Below are 25,664 nucleotides of genomic sequence, written 5' to 3'. Positions count from 1 at the left end.
TGTATGTGCAGGTTTTTGTGTGGACATAAGTTTTGAATTCATTTGGGCAAATACCAAGGAGTGCGATTGCTAAATCATATGGTAAGAGTATGTTTAGTTTTGTAAGAAACTGCCAAACTGTCTTCCAAAGTAGCTGTACTATTTTGCATTCCCACCAGCAATGAATGAGAGTTCCTGTTGCTTCACATCCTCGCCAGCATTTGGTGTTGTCAGTGTTTTGGATTTTGGCCATTTCAGCAGCTGTGTAGTGGTATCTCGTTGTTTTAATCATTGCAGAATTTTAACATGGAAGTGATACCAAATTTGTATGCCTGAAAGGTCCGTATGAAAGCATTGTGGTTCTTTAAAAGGAGTGGAGTCAGAACTAAAGGAAGAGTGATTTAGCTGGACATGAAGAGGACCCTAGCATTGGTCCTGCCAGTAGGGATGGAGAAGAGAGATTTAAAAGGTACTTAGAAGCCAAAATGAAAGTGCTTTGACTGAAAGTGTGTGATGAGGAAGAGAAAGGAGTTTCTCTATCAATTCTGAACACCTTTAGGGGACATTTGGAAATGTATGTGGATGTTTTTTGGTTGTCATAATGACTGAGGGTTTCTTCTGACATTAGGAGGGTGCCGAATGTCCTGCAGTGCACAGGGTAGTTCTTTACAGTGTGAAATTGTGTTTCATTGAGAAACACTGTAGGGTGAGGACATTGAGAGAACGAATAGCAGGTCTGTAGAGGAAGACAGTGAGTTCAGTTTGAACTCTGTTGAATTTGAGCTGTTTATGGATACCCAGTTGAAGATGTCCTTAGGCAATTTGATATATGAATCTAGAACATAGAGATAAAAGATTCAGATTTAGGAGTTGTTGAAGACAATTGAGCATATGACATGGAAAAAGGTAAGGGTTTGAAAAATCTGCAGGTAGTAGAAATGGTTATTGCTGACATACAGTATTACAGAACACCAACATGGAAGGGATGAATGGAGGAAGGGGTGCCAATAAAAGAGAAAGAGAAAGCCAAAGAGGACAGAGGAAAATAGAGCACTATCAGTTAAAGCTGAAAGAAGTGACAAATCATCTAGGCGGTGTATTCAGTTTTGTCCAGTGTGGCAGAGAGCCAGGTAAATTAAGGACATCAAAGTGTTTATTTGGCAGAGATTACTTCCAGTAGAGTGACAGAGGTACATGCTAGTTTATAGAATTAAAGAGTGTGTGGGAGGTGAGGAAATGGGGCAATGAATGTACATTACAAACAAATTCTCTTCCTTTACATCCTAAACCTTCAAACATCATACACATACACTTCCATACTTGTCAGATTCTTTTTTAGTGTATCGGCTGACAAAATAGGTGTCTCCTGGTTTGTAGTTATTTGAATATCTCTGTTGTTTCTTATCCTTATTTTGTGAAAATTAGTTGAAAAGGAAAAAAAATGCTAGCACTAGTAATACGCTTAGTTATACATTTCATTCATTTGAAGGGAAGAAGGAGATTAAGAATGCTAATAAGAGTTGTTATGTACTGCACTTGAGCTAGACAATTAGCATGTTTAGTTGTTAAAGAAAAGAACAAAATTAAAGAACCTGAAAGGAATATTGGCTATAGAGCCGTAAAGACTGCAAAGATTAAAAAGGTATTATGATTAGGAGTTGGTGTCATATTTCTAGTTTTCTTAAAACCTGGGGATCTGAATTTGAGTTTCAGCCTTGCTTTCAGGAGCACATTATGTATAAAAGTAGAAGACTCCATGTACCGTTTCAGGATTATCTGTGAGGGGAAGGAGAAAGAGGGTAGCTAGTTAAGGGGATGAGAGTTCCAGGAAAGTTTTTTTTTTTTTTTTTTTTTTAATGGTAAGTGCTGTAACCTGAGCATATTTCTTTGTGAAGGGGAAAAAGCCAGAAGACAGGGCAAAGTTGAAGATGTAGGGAGAGAGGAAAACTAACTAATAGATAAGATTCCTGAAGAGGCAGGATGAGTATTGGCTTGAGAACAGTGGTGGTGAGGGCTTATCTTTGGAGAAGAGAAAAAAGTGACACCTTTTCCACTGAGTTTGAAGGAAGATGTAATGATGGCTTTGAGGGTAAGTAGTGCATTTGCACATGGAACTGTAGGAATTTCATTCATTCAGCAGTTTCGGAATGTGTGCTGTGTTTCAGTCTGCTCATGTGGGGATATGCAGTCCCTATCCTTGAAGAGGTGAAGGTCCAGTGCTGAAGGGGGATTTTTTGCCTTATGGCCTATATATTGTTCTTTGAGGTAGGATGTGAGCCTTTTTGGAGTCTTCCCTAGTCTCAGGATTCTTCAGATTATCGGGTGGTTTGGAGATCATATCTGAAAGGACTTTTAAGTTACTTGGGATGTAATTTTTCCCGACGTGGAGATGTAAATTTACTCATAAAAGCTTGATACTTTCTTAACAGGTTTAGTTCCTTGAAAGAGATTATAGTTCTTTCTCTCTGTCATGACAGGTATTATACTTTGTCATGGAGCAGTATGGCTTCACTCTGCTCCAAACCCAATTAAATAGCCATTTATATCATCTTCATCAAACTTTTCTAAAAGCAAATCTTAGTTGACGGATTTTAATTTTTAAATCCGTATTCTTAGTGGTCTCTGAAGTCAGGATCAGTCATTGTGGAAAGCAGTCTTTTGTGTTACAACCTGTAGTTGTACATTGGTGGTTCTCAACTGGGGGCAGCTTTGTTCTCCCCCCACCGGGGGAAGGCTTTGGCAATGTCTGGAGACAGTTTGGTTGTCACCACTGGGGGTAGAATGGAGCTGTGGGTAGAGACCAGGGATGCTGCTAATGTCATAAAATATAGGACAGCCCCCCACAACGAAAAATTATTTGGCCCCAAATATCAAAAGTGCTGAGGTTGAGAAACACTGGTGTACATTAACATTTTATTACTTATCTAGTCTTCGCATTATCCAATTTAGGCTTCAGAAACCCCGTGTGAGGTAAGTGGTATTCTTCTTGCCCTGAAGGGACTATTCATTAGTGAGGGAGGGCAGGATACAAACCTTGGTCTTATCTGTATATGAAAATTTTACGACACAGTAGTCAGGGGAAAAAAAACAAACTTTTTTTTTTTTTTTAGGGCTATTTTTGGTCTTACCTGTGTTTTTTTGCAGGGATAAATATTCATGGAATTTGAAATACATAACTTATTTTTAATATTACAGATCTAGAAATGGCCATTGCCTACTGGAATTTAGTGCTTAATGGAAGATTTAAATTCTTAGACTTATGGAATAAATTTTTGTTGGTAAGTTCATGTTTTCTGCAGCTCCATCTTTTCTCTACATTTTTACTTTGAAGATAAATTAACATTTTTTAAAGCATGACTAACTCATCTCAGAGTGTGTAGTGGACATAGAATGAGAAATTTGATTACCAGAATTTCATTACACAAGTTATTTTGCATTCTTGAATTTAGCATCATTTGGGCTGGTATTTTGAAACTCTCTGGTGATTTGGATGTTTTTTGCTTATTTTTTAAAAATAGGAACATCATAAACGATCAATACCAAAAGATACTTGGAACCTTCTTTTAGACTTCAGTACAATGATTGCAGATGACATGTCTAATTATGATGAAGAAGGTAATGAACGTTTTGGCCTTAGTAACTTTGGTTTTGTTACTTTATCACATACTCTTGAACTTCTTATCTACTTCTCTTTTTCTTGGAGTTGGATTTCTGTCCTCTGACCTCTTATTTGTGTTCTTCCGAATATATAAAATGCTTTTGTTCTCTCTACTAGCCTATATTGTTCTCTTTCTTTAAATACCAACTCGGTAATCCTGTCTTCCACAAATGCATGAATAGTTCTCATCCATGTTTTAGATTTTCAGTTTACTTTAGATTTTCAGTTTACTCATTACTCTTCTTAATGTACTTTTATATTTGTGTTTTTATTGTTATCTGTCTTGTCTGTGAACTTGACTGTAAACTCAAGTTCAGTGACTTTGTTAAATTTGAAATGTACTTCAGCTGCCCTACTGTAGTACTGTTGACATTCAGTAAATGATCATCAATTGAATTCTTTTCTGATATTTTTTCATGTGTGTAAAAAGATATTACCATCCACTATGAGGACCTTGCTTTTATTTTTTGAGAAGTGACAGTGGTTTACATTGATTTCCTCACACATCCTTACTAAGCTTCCCTTGAGAATTAGCAGGATGCATTTTTGAGATTGTTGAATAGACAGAGGTACTCTTTGAAAAATCTCCAATGACCTTGGCCTCCTTAAAAGTGTCCTGGAACTATTTAACCAGAGATGATGTTATTTTTTTCTCTTTGTTTTCATTATGATGTACAGTCTCCACTGACAAGTGAGAAATGTCTAAGCCTGCGTATTACTGATGATAATTGTGCTTTCTGTTAGGCCTTACACAAAACTGGAGAACTTCCTGATTTGGAGGTTGGTGTGTGGATGTGTAGAGGCATGCATATGTGCAATTTAAAATCTTTTAGTAATTTATTATCATGAAATTAGATAGAGGTTGATATTTGCTGTTGATTTCCCTTGTAAGTTCGCCACAAAATGCCGGGAAACTTTTTTCCTCCCACCTACCTATACTCTCAGTGCTGGCAGCATGCCATTGTGGCCTGGCCATTTCTTAGGCTGCCAGTTCCGTGGCCTTCAGAAAACCGTGATATTCTTGATTGGTCACCAGAAGAGTTATTATTTATCACTCAGAGGATAATCAAGTCTTAGAATAATAGAGCAGAGAGAATATAAGGAATATTTCAGGTAGAAACTCTAAAAAGTCAGAATTTTGGAAGTCTGATCAGTGGGAATATTTGTAATGATATACTTTAACTGTTACGGGGATGGTATTTTAAAAAGTAAAGGATTCTCTTTAAAATTTTATTTCTGCTTTTCCTCCTTTCTTTGTTCCCATACTTTTTTTTTTCCCCCCCAGGAGCATGGCCTGTTCTTATTGATGACTTTGTGGAATTTGCACGCCCTCAAATTGCTGGGACAAAAAGTACAACAGTGTAGCACTAAAGGAACCTTCTAGAATGTACATAGTCTGTACAATAAATACAACGGAAAATTGCACAGTCAATTTCTGCTGGCTGGACTGAACTGAAGATCAATCCTCACAATTCAGACTGAGGGTTGTGTCAAAACTTTAAGGATACATCTTGGACCATATCGTATTTCATTCTTCTAATGGTGGTTTGGGCTTGTCTTCTAGTCTGGGCCGCTCTAAACATTTATAATTCCAACATTGTGGATTTCATCTTATATCTGTGGACCATCCTAGTTTATTCTCCCATAAGTCTTAGAAGCTTTATGGTGATTATTTTGAGGTTTCCATTCTTGCATAAAGCACAATGCTGTCTTCATCAGAAAGCAGTTTGGCATAAGAATTAAACATATGAACATCACAAACAATTTATAAAAACTTCTTAAATATATGCTTTGGGCTAGTTGCAAAGACTATGCTGATAGCACTTCCAATGAGAGTGATATATTTAAGTGTACCAGATCTGGAATGGTGTTTTGGTTTGGGGGGATTTTTTTTTCCTGGCAAATCACATGTATTGTTGATGTGAGTAGAGTAACTGATGTCAAAATAACCAACGTGAAAAATTTTGAGGATAACTTGGTGTGCCTACCTGAAAAATTTATTGTGTTTCAGACCCTCGATTTCAAAAGGTTCCACAGAACTAGTCTGCACTTACCTTACCCATGTTTATGTATAGTTGTCTTACAGGGAACTTTTATTTAGGAAATGTCTGCATAATGTTAGATTCTACTCCTGTCTACATTATGCACTACATAATTGGATTTCATTATGATTTTGAAATGCTTATATGCCTGTTGAATAAGTTAAACTATTTAATTTGTTTTGAATGTTTTAGATTGCTACACAATACAATATTCTAAATTTAGGCATGAGGGTTTATTTTTTTTGTTTTGTTTTGTTTTTTTTTTGTTTGTTTTTGTCAGCACACTATGGAACACAAATGAAATTCTCTTAATTTATAAGAAGATAGTAGGAATTAAATTTTGAAAATGGTCATGATGAGCCATGAAGTTCAATCCTTATAGGTACTGCTTTCAGATAAATAGTCCATTTTTGATGACTTCTTATTTTGTTGAAATTCCTTTAACTGCTAATCACTGTGGTTGCCAAATACTTCAGGAGCAAAAATTTTCAAGCAAGCATGTACTTGATGCAAAATACCAATCTGGCTTTTATTTTTGTAAATTATTTAGTTTCTTTACCTTTTTTGTTTTGTTCAAATTAGCTCAGTTTTCACATCAAAGCAGAATCCTATCTTATATTATTTTTTTCATTACAAGACCCATGAACTGCTTTCATGCTGAAAATGCCTCACTTTTCTGTTCACTTCCTGACATGTGAAGGGTTTCTTGCTCTCTTAAACATTTCTGTAAGGCAAGTAAAAAAAAATGTAAAACTTCATATATTGGGTGACTTTGGTCTTTAGCAGGAATAGATTTTGCTTGGTATATCCAGGCAACTCTCTAAGGCCCAATGTTAAAATTATCAAAGGAATGTACTTCAGAATAGCAGTATGTTTTATGTAGATGTGGAAATGATTTTAAGAAACAGTGACATCTTACAACTACTTTTTATTTACACAGTTTCTGAAATTGAGCTTTCCCCATAGATATTATATTAATATTCCAATCATAACTTTAACTCAAGAATATTAATTCTACCAAAAGAATATTTTGAAAACTTCTATTCAGGTTACTAGAATTGGTTATTTTAAGAAAAAGAAAAAGAAAAAAAGAATCCTGCTGCTTTCAGTATTTCCTGATTTCATATTTGTAAATATAAAGAGGAACTTCAATTATGAAAAATTTAAAAAGATATATATATATATGTACTATTTTGTTTTTTGTCTTGAAGATTTTGAGTTATGGTATTGTTTTCGGATTGATTAATTCGAGTATGCTGTGTTTTAAAGTGAGATCCCATTAGCTTTTTTTTTTTTTTCCCCCAATATAAATGGTTTTTCTTAGAAGTCTGATATTGGTTCATGGCTTAGTGCCTTGGGTTTACAGACTTTTCCTTTTAAACGCAAGACCTTTTTCAACAAAATAGTGTTTGTCATCATTTTGGTACTAAACATTTATAATTACTGTGTAATTATAAACAAAAAATACATAAAGCTTTGAATATAATTATGTAGCATAAAAGTTAAGGTTGTTCACTCTATGATGGCATCTTAGAATTAAACAATACTATTACTAGGGCTGAAAAGAGAAGACTGATTTAATGTGGTGTGATTATTTTGAGGATAAATGTCTGGTTACAGGGAGTATTTTGTACTAAAAAAATGCTTATACATATGGCTGTGTATGTGTGTGAGTGTGTCTGTGAGAGAGATTGACAGAGAGGTTGAAAGAGACACACATGCTCATACACACATGCGCGCACACACACACACACACACACACACATACCTTGAAATGCTTTAATTCATTAGTGTTTCAGTCTTCATTTTGTTAAACTCCCCAGGCTGATTCTTTGTTTTAAATTGAACCACAGGTACAGTTTCCTTTTTGCCAAATGTCAAAACAGGTACACATTTTAAAATGTAATGCTTTTTAAATAGTAAAGTGTATAAAATTAGAAGTGCCCACATATAAAAATACTTGAGATCAAGATTATCGTTAGTGACTATCATCTGCAAATCTCTGTAAGTTCAATTGTGCTTCTTACAATCCCTGTCATATTACCAACAGAGGCAATAAAAGCTTCCGTGAAATTGCCATGACTAAATCTTTTCACATATTATTTCAGTGTAATATTTTTAAAGACTAAAATATACCTTAAACTTTTCCAGGAAGAGTAATTATTCATGGAAAGAGCATTGTAATGGCAAGTTTTGGGAAGAAAAGACATGCCAAGTCTTGTTTACTACATTTTTAAAATGTTTACAACTATACTGGGCTGCTTTGTTTAATTAACAGTACTGTAGTTGTGTAATATGGCATTGTAAGTGTGTGTTCTGCATTAGACTTTTAAAAAGTTTTAATGAGAGAAAGTAAATAAAATAACATGGGAAATCTTTTATATAATATCCTTACTGGGGAATTCTTATTTAAGCAAGGTTATACTATTTTTTTTTTTTCCTCAAAGATTTAAGTGAATGAAGTGTTCATCTATTTTTTATTTGATAAGGAATTTGAGTAGTTGTAGCTAGTTTAATGTGCACTTTGCTTAGATTTTTTGAAAACATGTTACTATTAAGACAACGTATTGTAAACCTTCTGTAACTTTTACATATGAATGACAGAAGAAAGTTAAACCTAATGAAAGAATTTTGGAATGGAAAAGGAAAGTGGTGCTGGGGAAATTTATTATAGTTCACAAAGTATGCCTTTGTAAACCTGAATCAACTTTTAGCAAGAATTAATTTATATAGTTCTAAATGTTAAGTTGTATATTTAATAGAAAATAATTATTTGGCACCTCAGCAGTTTTCTTTAAATGTTACTTTATAAAACTTTTAACAATATGATTTATATTGAATACATAGATGTTTTGATAAAATTTTATCAAATTTGATTATGTAACGATAAAATGTTTTTAAAATGTGAACTATTTAACATATATCTTAATAACTAAGGACACAACACCTGAATTGTGATTTCTACATAATGTGATAACTAGGGTTCAAATTATGGCTCATCATTTAATTGATTATAAACGAGTATATTTCTAAACTCTACTTGCCTCCATTTTTACAGTCATAGAGCAATAATTTCTATTTTTATTTTATAGAAATGTGAAGTTATATATCATGATACCTTTGATTTCTGAGGGGAAGGGGTTTATATTTTGTAGTTGATATAAACTTGAAAATTCTTAATAGTACAAATCCCCTTTTCCAGGTTTATCCTTACTATTTGTTGCCATTTTGGTTGAATATTTGCTTGATTTGTATCTGATTCTGGAGGCAGATAGTGCTTTTTTTTTTTAATTCATAATACAGATACATAAATGGTTTTACCAGAGCATTCTTGCCATCTTATTTTCCTTTACTGCCTGTTGGGTAATTGGCATTTCCTGCTGACCAACTTATTTAACCACTTCCCACTAGGCTCAATGTTCTGTGTTACTGTGGCTTTTTGGCTTTTCTTTGGTTGATCTTCTTTTAAAATCTGTCATAAATAAGGAAATTATGATAAAAGGTACACAATCTTTGTAGTAGATGGAATTCCTAGAAAGTAATGTATTTATGGAGTTTTAAAGACATTATTTTGGGAATTATTTTATAGTTACCAATTTTTAAAATTGAGGTCCCCAAAAGTCTGTTTTTTTTATTTAAGTATATCCAAGTTTTTCTTATGTGTATTGCTTAAATATTTTCAGTTTAATTTTTTTGTATTTGTGCTGTGCTGAAATGTGACTTGTAATGTAGGGCATCGCTTTTTAAGCCATACTTCGAGGCTGCTATATTCCATGAGGTTGGGCCATGGAGGCAGGGTGCCTCTTCTTCCACTTTATCCATAGCTTCCTACTTTATCTCTTGCAGGTTAATGGCATTGCATATGAAATTTGGTTTGAGAAAAATGTTCGGTTAAAAGAAATTGTTTTTTAATGTCTGGCATAAGCGGGAACATTACCCCTTTGGCAGATTTTTCAGTGGAATGGAAAGAGATGGAGTTAGACCAGAATTAAAGCAGGTCTGATCATAGAAGACAGCAACTGCTTTGAAAGAAGAATCCATCAAATAATTTTAAAGAAGAATTTTGAACCAAAGTAGTTGAAAGCAAAGCTTGATTTGAGACTTGCCAGAGGCAGTATGTGAATGGCTTAATGAAGAAACAAAACAAAAAGGATAATATTTTGTATTTAGAATGTGTATGTTTAGAATGTTCATGTTCAATATAAATATTTACTTAAAATTCTAGCTCAAGTTATGAAATACTCTAAGAAAACTTTGTACTTAATGGAAAACTGGGGCAATACCAAACAAGATTTTTACAAAAAGCAATAGTGTCGGGCATACATTCAGGGGGAAAAATGGCTGAGAGAAAATGCTAGGGTAGTCTGTAGACAAGGATTTGTCTTATAGTTAACAAGGCACATAGCTAAAAGAGTAATAATTGATCAGTAAAGATTAGAGATGTATGTACTTGGAATCCTTCAAAAGTAGCGTGTTTAGGTTTCAAGCAAATGCTAATACTATTTTTAATCCTGAGAGTAGGTTAGAACTCATTCTATTGAAATTAAATAGGGCTATCAGCCAGAACTTTAAAAAGAGTCGTTCCAAAGACTTGGTGTAATGGTACTTAAAAAAAATAGCTTTATTGAGGTATAACTTACACATGATAAAATTCACCCATTGTAAATAAGCAATTTGATGGTTTTAGTAAATTTATAGAGTTGTGCAACCATCCTCACAATCCAGTTTTAGAACATTTCCCTCAGCCCATAAAAGCTCCCCTCATGGTCCTTTGCAGTTGATTCCCTCCCTTACCCCCAGCCCCAGGCAGCCACTTTCATCTGCTTCGTAGATTTTCCCTATCTGGGAATTACACATAAATAGAGTCAGACAATTTGAAGTCTTTTGCATCCAGCGTCTTGGCATGATGTTTTTGAGGTTCACTCCTGTTGTAGCCAATGCCTGTGCTTTGTTCATTTAATTGCTGCATAATCTTCCAGTGTATGGCTGTACTACATTTTGCTTATTCACCAGTTGATGGACATTTGGATTGTTCATATTTTTTGGGTATTATGAATAATGATGCTATGAACATTCACATATATGCCTTTGTGTGGACATAATGTTTTCATTTCTCGTAGGTAGATTCCCAGGAGTGTAATTGTTGGGTTGGTTGGAAAATTTTTGCTTAATTTCCTAAAAACTGCCAAATCTTTTCCAGAGTGGCTGTACTATTTAAAAATATTCCTGCCACAAATCATAAGCGTTGCAGTTTCTTCACATCTTTGAGAATACTTGTCTTTTTTTATTATAGTCATTCTGGTGGGTATGTATTCTAAGTGTGCAAATTCTACCTCGCAATCCTAACTCGTGTGTCCATAGATTGGATATGCAGTTTGGGTGAGTGTAAGGTGCCCTGTGGGATTACTGTAAAATGACTTACTATAGACATGTACTTAGTTGAAGGTAGTATTTTCTGTAGCCAGTGAGAAAAGTTATTCTAGCCTTCCAGTGGGAGTGCTCTGGTCCCTTAGAACTCTGCTGAGGAGATGAAGTGCGTAGGTGAGCAGTGCTGTGGCTGGTGCTTGGTGCTGTTGTGTGGATCATAGTTGATAAAGCTACCGAGTCAGCCTGTGACTGGTGGTAATATTTAAAACATTGTACAGACATTGCACTGCACGGATATGTCACAGTCTCTCTAAGTTTCCCAGAGCTCTTTTGCCTTTAAGGTAACTGGGAATTTCTTAAATTTGTAAAACTTTAGTTGGTATCATTTAGTTGCTGCCAGCAACTTGTGCTCTTACACATAGTGGACATTGGAGTGTAGTGCTTTTTAAATTTTTAATAGAAAATTTCAGACATACACAGAAGTACAATAGTATAATGAACCTACTTCAACATGATGAATTTATGACCGATCTTACCTGTCTATATGCCACCCATCTTTGCAACCCTGATTTATTTTGAAGCAAGTCCCACATAGATAATTCCATTTGTGTTTTAAGTATTTATATCGAAAAGATAAGGATGCTTAAATATAATCTCAATACTATTACCACACTTAAATGTTAAATTCTTAGTAATTATCCAGTCAGTATTTTAAATCGTCTTATAATTCTTTTTCCAGTTCAAGTCAGAATTCAAATAAGGTCCATACATTGCATTTATTTCTGTAAATCTTTTCACCTATGGGTCCCCGTATGTCCCAACTCCTTGCCTTGGAATACATATGTTTGAAAAAGCAGTGGTTGCTTTAAATTTTTAAATTCCTATGCAATTTATATTTAAGGTGACATTTCATGTGCTTAAAGAATGTAGTCTAACTTGAAAATATTTTGAAAGCTAATGAAGTGTATAAAAAGCTATAATCAAAAGATGTTTCCTTAATTTAAAAATATAATGGGTCTTGTATCCAGAATATATAAAAACCTCTTATAATTTAACAATAAAAAGACAACCCATTTTACAAATGAGCAAAGAATCTGAATAGGTGTATCTCCAAAAAAGATCTACAAATGGCCATCATACACATGAAAAGATGCTCAACATTATTAGTCACTAGGGAAATGCAAATCAAAACCACAATGACTTCACACCCACTAGGATTGCTTTAATCAAAGAGATAGACAAAGCAAGTGTTGATGAAGATGTGGACAAACTGGAACCCTTGTACGTTGGTGGGAATGTAAAGTGGTGCAGCCGGTTTGGAACACAGTTTGGCATATGATCCAGCAATTCCACTTCTAAAAATATAAGAGAATTGAAAAATACATATTCACACTCCAGCCCCTGGAAAACACCTTCTACTTTGTGTGTCTATGAATTTGATTATTTCAGATACCTCATATAAAGGAATCACACAGTATTTGTCTTGTTGTGATTGGCTTATTTCACGTAGCATAATGTCTTCAAGTGTCATCCATGTTGTAGCATGTGACAGGGATTCTTTTGCTTATGGCTGAATTATATTTCATTGTAGGTATATACAACATTTTTTGTCAGTGGACATTTGGCTATTGTGAATAAAGCTGCTAGGAAATTAAGTGTACACATATCTCTTTGAGACCCTACCATCAGTTCTTTAGGATATATACACAGAAGTGGGATTGCTGGATCATATGGTAGTTTTATTTTTAATTTTTTGCGGAATCCCCCCCATACTGTTTTCCATAGCAATTATACCATTTTACAATCCTGACAATGCACAAGGGTTCCAATTTCTCCACATCCTCACTGTTTTCTTTACACTAGCCGTCCTAACGGGTGTGAGGCAGTATCTATGGTTTTGTTTTGCATTTCTCTGATGATCGGTGATATTGAACATCTTTTTATGTACTTGTTGGCCATTTGTATATCTTTGGAGAAATGTCTATTCAAGTTCTTTGCCCATTTTTGAATTGGGTTATTTGATTTTCTTGTTGAGTTGTAGGAGTTCTTTTGATATTCAAGATATTAACCATCTGGTCTAACATGTTAAGTCCAATGTTTCCATATTGATTTCCTGCCTGGATGATCTGTCCATTGATGGGAGTGGGATATTGAAGTTCCCTACTATTATTGAATTGCTTCCTATTTCTCCCTGTCTGTTAATATTTGCTTTTTTTAAAAAAACTGGGGGCATCCTTGTCTTGTTCCTTTTCTTAGAGGAAAAGTTTTATGTCTTTCACCATCAAATATAATGTAAGCTGTGTGTTTTTCATATATGATATTTATTATGTTGAGATAGTTTCCTTCTGTTTCTTGTGTGTTGAAGTTTTTTGTTTTAAATCGGGAAAGGGTGTTAAGTCTTGTCAATTGCTTTTCTGCATCAATTAGGATGATCATGTGGCTTTGTCCTCATTCAGTTAATGTGGTGTATTAGAATGATTGAATTTCATATGTTGAACCGTCCTTGCATTCCAGAAATAACTCCCACTTATGGTGTATAATTCCTTGATGTGCTGTTGAATTTGTTTGCTAATATTTTGTTGAGGACTCCTGTATCAATATTCTTCAGGGATATTGGTCTGCAGTTGTCTTGTGTTTCCTTGTCTGGCTTTAGTATTGACATTGCTGGTCTCACAGAAAGAGTTTGGAATTCCTTTTCTTCAATTTTTGGGAAGAGTTAGAGGAAGATTATTGTTCTTTAAATGGTTGGTAGAATTCTCCAGTGAAGCCTTCTGGTACTGGGCTTTTCTTCGTTGGGAGGTTTTGATTACAGATTCAATTTTTTTACTAGTTATTGGTCTGCTCAGTTTTTCTGTTTCTTCAGTATTAAATTTGGTTAGGTCATATGCCCATTTTTATATTGAGTTACTTATATTATTGATGTGTAAGTGTTCTCTATATATTCGAAATACTAGATCTTTACCAGGTATATGATCTACAAATATTTCCCTTTTTTTTTTTTTTTAAGATTTTATTTATTTACTTATTTGGGAGAGAGAGTGAGCACACAAGCAGGGGGAGGGGCAGAGGGAGAGGGAGAAGCAGACTCCCTGGTAAGCAGGGACCCTGACGTGGGGCTTGATCCTAGGACCCTGAGATCATGACCTGAGCCGAAGGCAGATGCTTAACCAACTGAGCCACCCAGGCCCCCTCTACGTATATTTTCTATCCTGTGGTTTGTCTTTTTACTTTGATAGTGCCTCGTGGCACAAAAGTTTAATAAAATCCAATTTATTTTTTTCTTTGGTTGCTTGCACTTTAGATATCAAATCTAAGAAACCATTGCCTAATCCAATGTGAGAAAATGTACACTTATGTTTCTTTTAAGAGTTTCATGGTTTTAGCTCTTTATGTCTTTGACCTATTTTGAGTTAATTTTTGAATATTGCATGAGGTAGGGGGGGCAGATTAATTCTTTTGCCTTTGAATAGCCAGCTGTCCCCTTACCACTTGTTGAAAAGACTATTTTCTTTCCCCATTGAATGGTCTTGGCACTCTTGTTGAAAACCAATTGCCCATAAATATATGGGTGTATTTCTGGATTCTTAATTCCCATCAGTCTGTATGTCCTTCCTTGTGACAGAACCACATAGTCTTGATTCCTGTAACTTTGTAGTTAAGTTTTAAAATTAGGACGTAGGACTCCTCCAACTTGTTTTCCAAAAAATTTTTTGGCTATTTTAGGTCCCTTGCATTTCCATACAAATATTAACATCAACTTGTCAATTTCTGCAAGAAAATGCAGCTGGGATTTTGGTGGTTGTGTAGAATTTGTAGAACAGTTTTGGAGCATTTATAAGTTTTGTGTCCATATGATGTTCTTGATTCCCAGTGTCACTGTCCTTAAGTTTTCATCACAGGATTGCCTAAGTTCCTGTGGCTTCCTATATACTTTTAGTCTGTTTTTCTTTTTTCTTTTTTTTAAAATTTATTCATGAGAGACAGAGAGAGAGAAGCAGGCTCCCAAGGAGCAGGGAGCCCGATGTGGGACTCGATCCCAGGACCCTGGGATCATGACCTGAGCCGAAGGCAGACTCCTAACCATCTGAGCCACCCAGGCGCCCTAGTCTGTTTTTCTTCCAATCACTTATTCTTGCTGTCACCAGCATGACTTACCTAAAAGGCTTAAGATCCTTTGGTGACTCCTCAGATCTTTCAGAATTTATTCACTCATTCTAATAATATTCTAAATAAATGTCTCTAATCCCTTAATGTGTCAGGCATTATCCTAAGAATACAGCAGTGAACAAAAGAAAAATAATTGCCCTCATGGAGCTTACATTCTAGTATAAAATATATATATATATTGTGATATATAGTGAGAAGTGCTGTGGAGGGGGAAAAAGCAGGGAAGGGGACAGTGGAATGTGCAATTTTAAATAGGATAATCAGGGAGAGCTTCACTGAGATAGCTGAATACCTAAGAAATGAAGTCATAAGCCATGCATATATCTAATGAAAGCTTGCAGTCATTGCAAATATCAACTATAAAGACTGAGTTGGCAGCACGTTTGAGGAACATCAAGGAGGCTAGCAGGCTGGAGAGGAGGGAGTGAGGAGAATAATAGGAAATGAGATCAAAGATAACAGTAGAGGGGAGCCTGACTGGCTCGGTCAATAGATCATGCAGTTCTTTATCTCGGGGTTGTAAGTTTGAGCCCCACGTTGGGTGTAGAGATTACGTAAAAAAATCTTTTTTCTTTTTTGAAGATTTTATTTATTTGACACAAGCAGGGGGAGCAGCAGCAGAGGGGGAGAGAGAAGCAGGCTCCCTGCTGAGCAAGGAGCCCCATGTGGGACTTGATCCCAGGATCCTGGGATCATGACCTGAGCTGAAGGCAGACACTTAACTGACTGAGCCACCCAGGCGACCTAAAAAATAAAATCTTAAAAATAACAGGTAGCAAATTGTGTGTGGCCTTGTGGGTCATTGTTAGTGCTATGGCTTTTACAGTGAGGTGGGAAGTCATTGGAGGGTTTGAGCAGAGTAATACCAGGTCAGTACTTGAGATTTCACAAAAGTGCCTTAGCTGGTGTGTTGGGAAAAGACTGTGTGTGTGTGTGGGAAGGATAAGGTGAAAGCAGGAGACCAGTTGTGGTAGGCAGCCTCTAAAACATCCCCAATGATCCCTGCCTCATGAGATTCACACCCATGTGTAATCCCTTCCACTCGAGTGTGGGCTGGACATAGTGATTTGCTTCTAATGAATAGGGTATGGCAAAGTGATGGGATATCATTTCTGAGATTAGGTTATAGTCTCCATTTTGCATGTTCTCTCTTGCTCTCTCACTTGCTCACTGTTGGAAGCCAGTTGCCATTTTGTGACCTGCCTTTAAGAGAGACCCATGTGGCAAGAAACTGAAGGTGGCCTCCAGCCAACAGCCAGTGAGGACCCAAGGCTCTTGGCCCAACAACCCACGGAGAACTAAATCTTGCCAACAACCACATCAATAAGCTTGGAAGCTGATCTTCTCACAGTTGAGCTTTCAGTTGGGACTGCAGTTCTGACTAACAGCTTGACTGCGGCTTTGTGAGGGACCTTAAATGTGAGCTACCCACATTGAATCTGCACTCAGATTCTGGATCCACAAAAAATGTGGGTAATGCCTGTTGTTTTAAGATGCTAAAGTTTTGGGATAATTTGTTACACAGCAATAGATAATATGTCAACTAAGAAGTTAATGCAATTATCCTGATGAGAAATAATGGTGACTTAAGGCAGGGTGGTAACAGTGGAGCTATTAAAAAAAAAAGTAGTTAAATTCTGGATATATTTTAAAGGTAGACTTTTTTTTTTTTTTTAAAGATTTTACTTATTTGAGAGAGAGAATGAGAGAGAGAGCATGAGAGGGGGGAGGGTCAGAGGGAGAAGCAGACTCCCTGCCGAGCAGGGAGCCCGATGCGGGACTCGATCCCGGGACTCCAGGATCATGACCTGAGCCGAAGGCAGTCGCCCAACCGACTGAGCCACCCAGGCGCCCTAAAGGTAGATTTAACTGGATTTTCTGAGGAACTAGGTGTAAGTGAAGGAAGGAGTAGAAGTGAAGTGAAGAATGTCATAGAAGAGGAGAGGTTGTCACTGTGTAGCAAGAAAGAACTCAAAGATTATTCTAAGGTTTTTGGCCTGAGAAATTGGAGGGATGAATTGCTATTAATCAAGATTTAGAAGATATGGGAGAAACAGGTTTTGTAGGAAAAGATCAGGAGCTCAGTTCAGGGTACATGTTTATGATGCCTATACGAGCCAGTGAAATTCTGAGTAGAGATCACCAAGAATGAATGTGGACAGAAAAGAGAAGTTCAAGGACTGAGCCCTGAGGCACTCCAATATTAAGAGATCGGGTGAGGGGCGCCTGGGTGGCTCGGTTAAGCGACTGACTTGATTTTGGCTCAGGTCATGATCTCAGGGTCATGAGGTTGGGTCCTGCGTCTGGCTCCTCGTTCATCAGGGAGTCTGTGTGAGATTCTCTCCCTCTCCCTCCGCCCCTCCCCACCGTGTGCACTCTCTCTCTCAAATAAATATTAAAAAAAAAGATCGGGGGGTGCCTGGGTGGCTCAGTTGGTTAAGCGACTGCCTTCGGCTCAGGTCATGATCCTGGAGTCCCGGGATCGAGTCCCACATCGGGCTCCCTGCTCGGCGGGGGGTCTGCTTCTCCCTCTAACCCTCCCCCCTCTCATGTACTCTCTCTCTCATTCTCTCTGTCGCAAATAAATAAATAAAATCTTTAAAAAAAAAAAAAAGATCGGGTGAGTGTGGAGGAAATAGCAAAGAAAAAGGATGAGCTACTGGTGATGGAGGAGGAAAAACAGAAAAGTGATGTAGGAGCCAAGTGAAGAGATTATTCTAAGGAGGAGGGAGTGCTAAACTATGTCAAAGGCTGCAGATAGCTCAAGAAAAATAAGAATTGCAAATTGAATATTGGATTTAGCAACATCAAAGCCATTCTTGACCTTGATGAATAGCTTCAGTGGAGTAATGGAAGGAGAATGCCTGATCGGAGTGGGCTCAAGAGAGAATTGGAGAAGAGGAGTTGGGATATCGAGTACAGACAACTCTCAAGTAGTTTTGTAGCAAAGAGGAGCAAAGAAACAGTGTGGTAGCTGGAAGGGGAAGAGTAGATTTTGTAAAGATGGGAGGAAAAACAAAATGGTTGTATGAGAAAGCTGTACTGGGTAGAAAGATGGATGCTATAGGAGAGAGGTTCCCTGGTGAGTTGTCCTAGATAAGCAGGGTAAAGTTCTGACTGTTAACATCCAACACCCTCTACGTGTCACTCTCTGCCTGCCTCCCAGCTCATGTGCGCCATTTGCATAGTTGGGTTTTTGCACCTTGGAGGCTTTTCATGTTCTTTCCCCAGTGTGCAGTTTCCACTTTCTATACTTTTTCCTTTAAATGATTCATATTAATTTTTACAATAACCCAGCTTGAGTGTTATCACCCTGAGAGCCTTTCTCTAATGCCTCAATCTGATTTAGATGGTTTTCCTCTGTGCTCCTGTACCCTTTCTCTGTATTTATTCTTCTTATAGCACTTACCACAGTACTTACCACACTGAGACTACTTGTGTATCTCTGATTAGACCATGAGGGCAATATTGATAACAAGGACCATGGCTTACTTGACTCTGAATCCTTGGCACATACAGTGTTTCACACACAGTGAATATACACTAAGTCTCTGAAAGAAGAAATTCAAGAACCCTCGAAGTTTCTTCAGTTCTTGTGGTAGATAAAAGCTCTAGCAATGAAAGATCGTTGACTTTAGATTTGAAAATGGTATTGACTAATTAAGGAGAAAATATATAATTATTCTTATTGTCTGTGGGTTGTGTTTGTGAATTTGCCTACTCACTAAACTCTATTGGTAACCCCCAAATCAATGGTTGCAGCAGCGAGGCAGGCATTTGCAGCCATGTCCAGAGTGGCAAAAATTTGGTGTTGCCTGTTGTGCGCATTCCTAGTTGAGGTCAAACAAGGTGATACTCTGCTTTCATGTTTTAGCTCTCATACTGTAAACAAGTGTCCTTTTCTTGATATATCTGGTGCCACATTTTTCATATTTTATGCTTTTTCAGGGGATGATTTTGCTGCTTAAAATGCCCACAAGTGTCATGCTGAAGTGCTGTCTAGTGGTCCTAGTGCAAGAAGGCTGTGATGTGCCATACGAAGAAAATACATGCATTAGTTAAGCTTCATTTAGGCATGAGTTATAATTCTGTTTGTTGTGAGTTCAATGTTAGTGAATCAACAATATATATTAAAAACAAAAATTGGGCTGCCTGGCTGGCTCAGTCGGTACAGCATGCAACTCTTGATCTCAGGGTTGTGAGTTCAATCCCCATGTTGGATGTAGAGCTTACGTTAAACATACACACACACACACACGCAAACATATATTGAAGTGTCTTTAAAGAGAAACACAGAGCAAGTTTATATATTGATTGGTTGATGAAAATGTGACCAGAGGCTTGTAGGAATCTAACCCTGTTTTCTCTAGGAGCAATGGTTCATTATTTGCAGCAACTTTATAACATAACTACTGTGAATGAGAACTGACCGCACGCAGTTCAGCCTCATTCTGAAGTTGCCGGTCACATTCTTCCCACTGCTCCCTACAGATGGGAAAGTAGGTGAGTTTTTAGATAGCCATTTTTTAAAAATTTAAATTGAATCAATTAACATACAGTGTATTATTAGTTTCAGAGGTATTAGATAGTCAATTGGAAAGTAGCCCTAATCAAAATGACTTTTCATTCATAACTTTCTATTATGAAAATTGGGTCTGAAGCTACCCCACTCAGTCTGAGGGGGAAAGGCAGTACAGTAATCCCAAGGAGATCTCATATCTCGGAGCTATGTGAGGTAGCCATGAAGTTCTCTTATTACAGGTAGGTCAGACGTGAGTGCCTAAGATGTTCTCAAGTAAATTTGCCCAGAGACTGTGGTTATCTTTGGCTTCCTGGACTCTAAAATTTGGAGTCATCACATGCCTGATAAGTGAATGACATTGGTAATTATTTTCACGTAAAAAGAGAATTAGTATTAAGGTGTTGAGACTTTGAAAAACATTCCCAGCATTAAAAATGTAGCTTTTTTTGGTGAAGTGCCCCTCCTCTTCTGTGTTTTGCCTCCATTTCTTGAGTACTCACTAAGCTTCATATTGTGCCGAGCACTTTACTGACACCATATTGTCCAATCTTCACAGTACTATGAAGGGCAGGTATTCTTTCCCCATTTTACAAGGAGAAAAAGAGGCTCCAAAAGGTTAAGTAACTTATAACTAGCTATTAAATGGCAGAGCCAAGATCTGAACCTAGGCTTAATTCCAAAGCTTTTAAACATTGTTAAAGTTTTCCAGTTTGTAGAACCTGATCTCTACCTTAAAATCAACACATGAATGAGAACTCTTAAAAATTCTGAAAGAACTGGAACTCACTGCAGAGTAACTATTTCATATTGCATTTTATAGATCATTTTAATTTTTGAATTACTAAATTCTCAGTACTTTTTCTTTTAAAGGAATGGATGGATTTACTTTTTATCGTTAGGGTTTTTATGTGAGAACATACTGCTTTTGATATATGGGATAGAGACATGATGGGATGATTTCAACTATTTCCCATAAGCAGCTTTAGAGGTGGTTATATGAATAACCAGTTATTTAATGTGTACATCTGGATATTAGTAGAGGTGGCAACTGTTAAGAATGGTTGTCCTTCCATGGTTACATTCTGGCAAGTATCAGAAAAACAGATATGGCCTTGATTCCACTACTGATCATTGTGAACTTGAGGGTAAGTGTGTTTCAACTGAATCTGTTTTTACGTCTGTCAAATGAGGGCTCCTTCTCTATCAATAATCTCTGATTCCATAATGCCTTCATGTGAGACACATGCAACAGACTATCTCCAATCTGTTGGATCATTTTCTGGTGGAACAGATGTAATTAAGTAACCTGAAGTGTTAACTAAAACCTAGTTCCACAAATGCTGTGACAAAGTCCATCAAAATCGATTCTTCTCTATTTCCATAGTTACTTGTAGCTGGTACACGGTTACCTGTCCGGGGCATTGCTTGGTTCCTGCCTATAGTTAGGTGGTAGTTATATGACTAAGTTATTACCAATAGAATAATCAGATTTGATGTGTCTTAGTTCTGAATTAGTGCCTTAACCATCATTATTTTTCCAAATATTCTCTTCCTGTCAATTAGAACCCGTGTCAACTCAACTCCACCCATGCAGATGGTGACAATGCCCTAGGATGGTAGATCATCAGGACGAAAAATGCAAATCCCTGAATGACTTCACGGAACAGGGCTAGCTGCTGACTGGAAGTCTCCACAGATTGTAATCACAAAATGTTATACCTCTTCTCTTTAATCCTCTTTATTGTTGTTGGGTGTCTGTTGCAGCAATATGGCCTTATATAATCACTACATGTGCTGAATGTGAAAAATTTTTCTAAGGGAAACAAGAAAAATTTTGAATTGGATACTCAGGTGCTTTGTATTTCCAGATTTATTAACAAATCTGTAACTTGCTTACAGACATGAAGAAAAGAATGTTCAGCTCACTTGTTCACAAAATTCAGTGTATCTGAGTTTTTTTAGCTTATTTTTAATGTAATCACCTAGTCCTACTCCTAGAGATTCTGAATTGGTTCAGCAGAGCTGGAGCTCCAAAAGAAAAGGACCCAGCCTCATAAAGACCTAGCAGAGAACATTCCATGCAGAGAGAATAGGACTGCAAAGTCCCTGAGGCGTGAATGGATTTGGTAAGTTTGAGGAACAGAAGGGAAGGCAGTGAGGTGGCAGCTCAGTGGGTGAGAGAGAGTGGCACGAGATGAAATCAGAGGGGCAGGCAGGAGCCACATCATAGACTATGATTTTGTAAGCCAAGGAGTCGTCTGAATTTCTAAGTGCACTGGGATACTTTTAGGGATTTTAAAATAAGGAGCAAAATATTTGAGTTTTGCTTTTAAAAAATGACTCTAGGGGTGGCCTGGCTGGCTTCCCTAGAATGTGCAGCTCTTGATCTTATGGTCATGAGTTCAAGCCCCACATTGGATGTAGAGCATACTTAAGTAAAAAGGGGACAGACTGCTGTGTGGAGAGTGGTTCCTAGGTAGATAAGAGCTTGGCGTCTAGACTAGAGGTGACGCTGGTTTGAACTGGTGACAAAGGTAGAAGAGAGGTGGGCAGATTAGGCATATATTTTAAAGGTGGGATCAAAGAATGTAACAATGGATTGTATGTCAGGGGAGAGAAGGAAAGACATTTTTAATAGGAACAGTTGTATGGATGATGGTGTCATTTATTATGATGGGAGAAAACTGGATTAGAAATGGGAAGGAAATCAAGAATTCTGTTAGAGTTAGTCATGCATGTTTCTTATTCTTCTCTCAAAGCAAACAAGTCAAAATAAGTAATGCTCCAAAGTATAGCCAGATATTTTTAATGTTTCTTGTCTGGATGCTGTGAGCACTTTTGGGCAGGACAATTCTGCACTGGATCTGAGTCCGGCATGTTTTACCCCAGGAAATGAATTACTGGCAGATTCCTTCCTTCCCAGTGTGACAATCCAAAATGCACATATTTATTTTATTTATTTTTATTTTATTTTAGTAAGTTCTAAGCCCAGTGTAGGGCTTGAACTCGCAACCCTGAGATCGAGTCTCATGCTGTACCAACTGAGCCATCCAGGTGCCCCACAAAATGCACACATATTTTAAAATGTACTTGCAGGGTAGTTCTATTCCAGGCTGTAACTCTAGTATACCTTTGCTAGTGCAAGGGGTCCTTATATTCCTATGTGTATGTTTTCTCAAGCAATGAATAGTAAAAGTACAACTTATACAATAAATTCTGTAAATTTTTTTGCATTATGCTTATGGGCAGTTTGCCCAGGCCAGTTCATTGTCCAGGCCAAGTCATTCTATTATTCTCATTCTTTTTTTTTTTTTTTTTTTTAAAGATTTTATTTATTTGACAGAGAGAGACACAGCGAGAGAGGGAACACAAGCAGGGGGAGCAGGAGAGGGAGAAGCAGGCTTCCCGCTGAGCAGGGAGCCCGATGTGGGGCGTGATCCCAAGACCCTGGGGTCATGACCTGAGCCGAAGGCAGATGCTTAACGACTGAGCCACCCAGGTGCCCCTATTATTCTCATTCTTAATTATCTGTCTTATGCCACCACAATTAATTGTTCATTTTTACTAACAAGAAATTTAAAGTATTAGAAAAAGAACCATGTAAAAATCACAACCTAGTGACATTTGTTAGTCTTTTTGAAAGTACGAATCTGGAAAGAATGAAGAATGTTGGAAATGGTAAATGTGGATAAATATAAAAGACTTCATAAAATATTAATTTCTTAAATTGTTCAAAAGCAAAAAATATTTTGTTGGGTTTATAAAATGTAAATATATATGACAATAGTAGAAAGGATTGGAAGAGGGATAAATGGAATTATACTGTTGTAAACTTCTTACATTATAGATGGAGTGGTGTAATAAATCAAGGTAGACAGGTTCAAAGTAAGGATGATGTATTTAAATCCTAGGAGTAACCTCTGAAAATAGAGGTATAACCAAAAAGCCAAAAGAGGAGACTGAATGCTGAAAACTAATAAAATCCAAATGAAGGTAGGAAAGGAATAAGAAAGGCCTAAAGTAGAGATGGAATAAATAGAAAATAAGGAGCAAGATGGAAAGTTTAAAGGAAAATATATCAATATTTATAGTGAACATCAATAGGCTAACCACTCTAACTTTAAAAGAGATTGTTGGAGTAGATAAAAAGCAAGACCCAAGTAAATGCTTTTATATGAGAGTCATGCTTTAAATATAGAGACACAAATGGGTTAAAAGGATAGAAGAAGATGTACCATGTAAAGAATAAGCATAAGAAAAGTTGTGTGGCTATATTAATATCACTAATTAATAAATTTAAAAAAGGACATTTCATAATGATAAAAGTAACAATTCATCAAAACATAACAATCCTAAATATGTATGTCTCTAATAACAGAGCTTCAAATTGTATGAAGCAAAAGCTGACAGAGAGAAATGGACAAATCCACAATTACACTTGGAGATTTTATCATTCATCATTCAGTAATTGATAGAATTGACCAAAAACAAATCACAAAAATAAAACAACCAAAGCAATAACAAAAAAACTAGTATAACTACAGAACTGAAAATCACTGTTAATCAACAAAATCAATTTTTTTTAATGTTTCAAGTTTTTATTTAAATTCCAGTTAGTTAACAAATAGTGTAATATTAGTTTCAGGGGTGGAATTTGGTGATTCATCACTTACATATAACACCCAGTGCTCATCACAAGTGCCCTCCTTAATGCACCATCACCCACTTAGCCCATCTTCCCACCCAGCTTCCCTCCCGCAGCCCTCAGTTTATTCTCCATAGTTAAGAGTCTGTTTTATGGTTTGTCTTCCCCCCTTCTCTTTTTTTCTTTCCCTCATGTTCATCTGTTTTGTTTCTTAAATTCCACATATGAGTGAAATCATGTGGTATTTGTTTTTCTCTGCCTGACTTGTTTTGCATAGCATACTACACTCTAGCTCATCCACATCATTGCAAATAGCGAGATTTCATTCTTTTCTATGGCTGAGTAATAGGCCATTGTATATATATGCATATCTTCAGTAGATGAATATTTGGGCTCTTTCTATAATTTGGCTATTGCTGATAATGCTGCTATAAACACTGGGATGCATGTGCCCCCTGGAATCAGTATTTTTGTATCCTTTGGGTAAATCCTTGGTAGTGCAATTGCTGAGTCATAGGGTAGTTCTGTTGTTAACTTTTTGAGGAACCTCCATACTGTTTTCCAGAGTGGCTGCTCCAGTTTGTGTTCCCTCCAACAGTGTAAGAGGGCTCCCTTTCTCCACATCCTCGCCAACATCTGCTGTTTTCTGGGTTGTTAATGTTAGCCATTCTGAAAGGTGTGAGGTGATAATCTCATTGCAGTTTTGATCTGCATTTCCCTGGTGATGAGTGCTGTTGAGCATCTTTTCATGTGTCTATTAGCCATCTGTATGTCTTCTTTGGAAAAATGACTATTCATGTCTTCTGCCCTTTTCTTAACTGGATTATTTGGTTTTGGGGTGTTGAGTTTGATAAGTTCTTTTTTTTTTTAATATTTATTTGTTAGAGAGAGACATAGCGAGAGAGGGAACACAAGCAGGGGGAGTGGGAGAGGGAGAAGCAGGCTTCCCGCTGAGCAGGGAGCCTGATGTGGGGCTTGATCCCAGGACCCTGGGATCATGACCTGAGCTGAAGGCAGATGCTTAACGACTGAGCCACCCAGGCGCCCCGAGTTTGATAAGTTCTTAATAGATTTTGGATACCAATCCTTTCTCAGACATGTCATCTGCAAATATCTTCTCTCACTCCAAAGGTTGCCTTTTAGTTATATTAATTGTTTCCTTCACTGTGCAGAAGCTTTTTATCTTGATGACATTCCAATAGTTCATTTTGGTTTTGTTTCCCTTGCCTCCAGGGATGTATCTAGGAAGAAGTTGCTATGGCCAATGTCGAAGAGGTTTCTGCC

General features: G+C 36.8%; 1 protein-coding gene and 1 long non-coding RNA gene across 4 annotated transcripts in view; one reads left to right on the top strand and one right to left on the bottom strand.

Annotated features, from left to right (window-relative positions):
• Nucleotides 1–8,713, top strand: part of DCUN1D1 (defective in cullin neddylation 1 domain containing 1) — a 32,345-nt gene extending 23,632 nt beyond the window's left edge. For all 3 annotated transcript variants that reach the window (XM_081830217.1, XM_081830209.1, XM_081830201.1), the window contains exons 5-7: nt 3,175–3,257; nt 3,498–3,594; nt 4,923–8,713. In XM_081830217.1, coding sequence (XP_081686343.1) covers nt 3,175–3,257; nt 3,498–3,594; nt 4,923–5,002 — 260 coding nt within the window. In that variant the 3' untranslated portion in view covers nt 5,003–8,713. The remainder of the gene's footprint in view (nt 1–3,174; nt 3,258–3,497; nt 3,595–4,922) is intronic.
• LOC115944840 (uncharacterized) overlaps nt 1–25,664 on the bottom strand; it is a 325,497-nt gene that overhangs the window by 101,250 nt on the left and 198,583 nt on the right. The window lies entirely within an intron of this gene.

This window comes from Leptonychotes weddellii, chromosome 1 (assembly GCF_054177405.1).
Source record: "Leptonychotes weddellii isolate Sample4059 chromosome 1, ASM5417740v2, whole genome shotgun sequence".
In the NCBI taxonomy this organism is placed as follows: Eukaryota; Metazoa; Chordata; class Mammalia; order Carnivora; family Phocidae; genus Leptonychotes; species Leptonychotes weddellii.
Note: the sequence above shows the minus strand (reverse complement) of the source record. Positions and strands in the feature narration are given on the sequence as shown.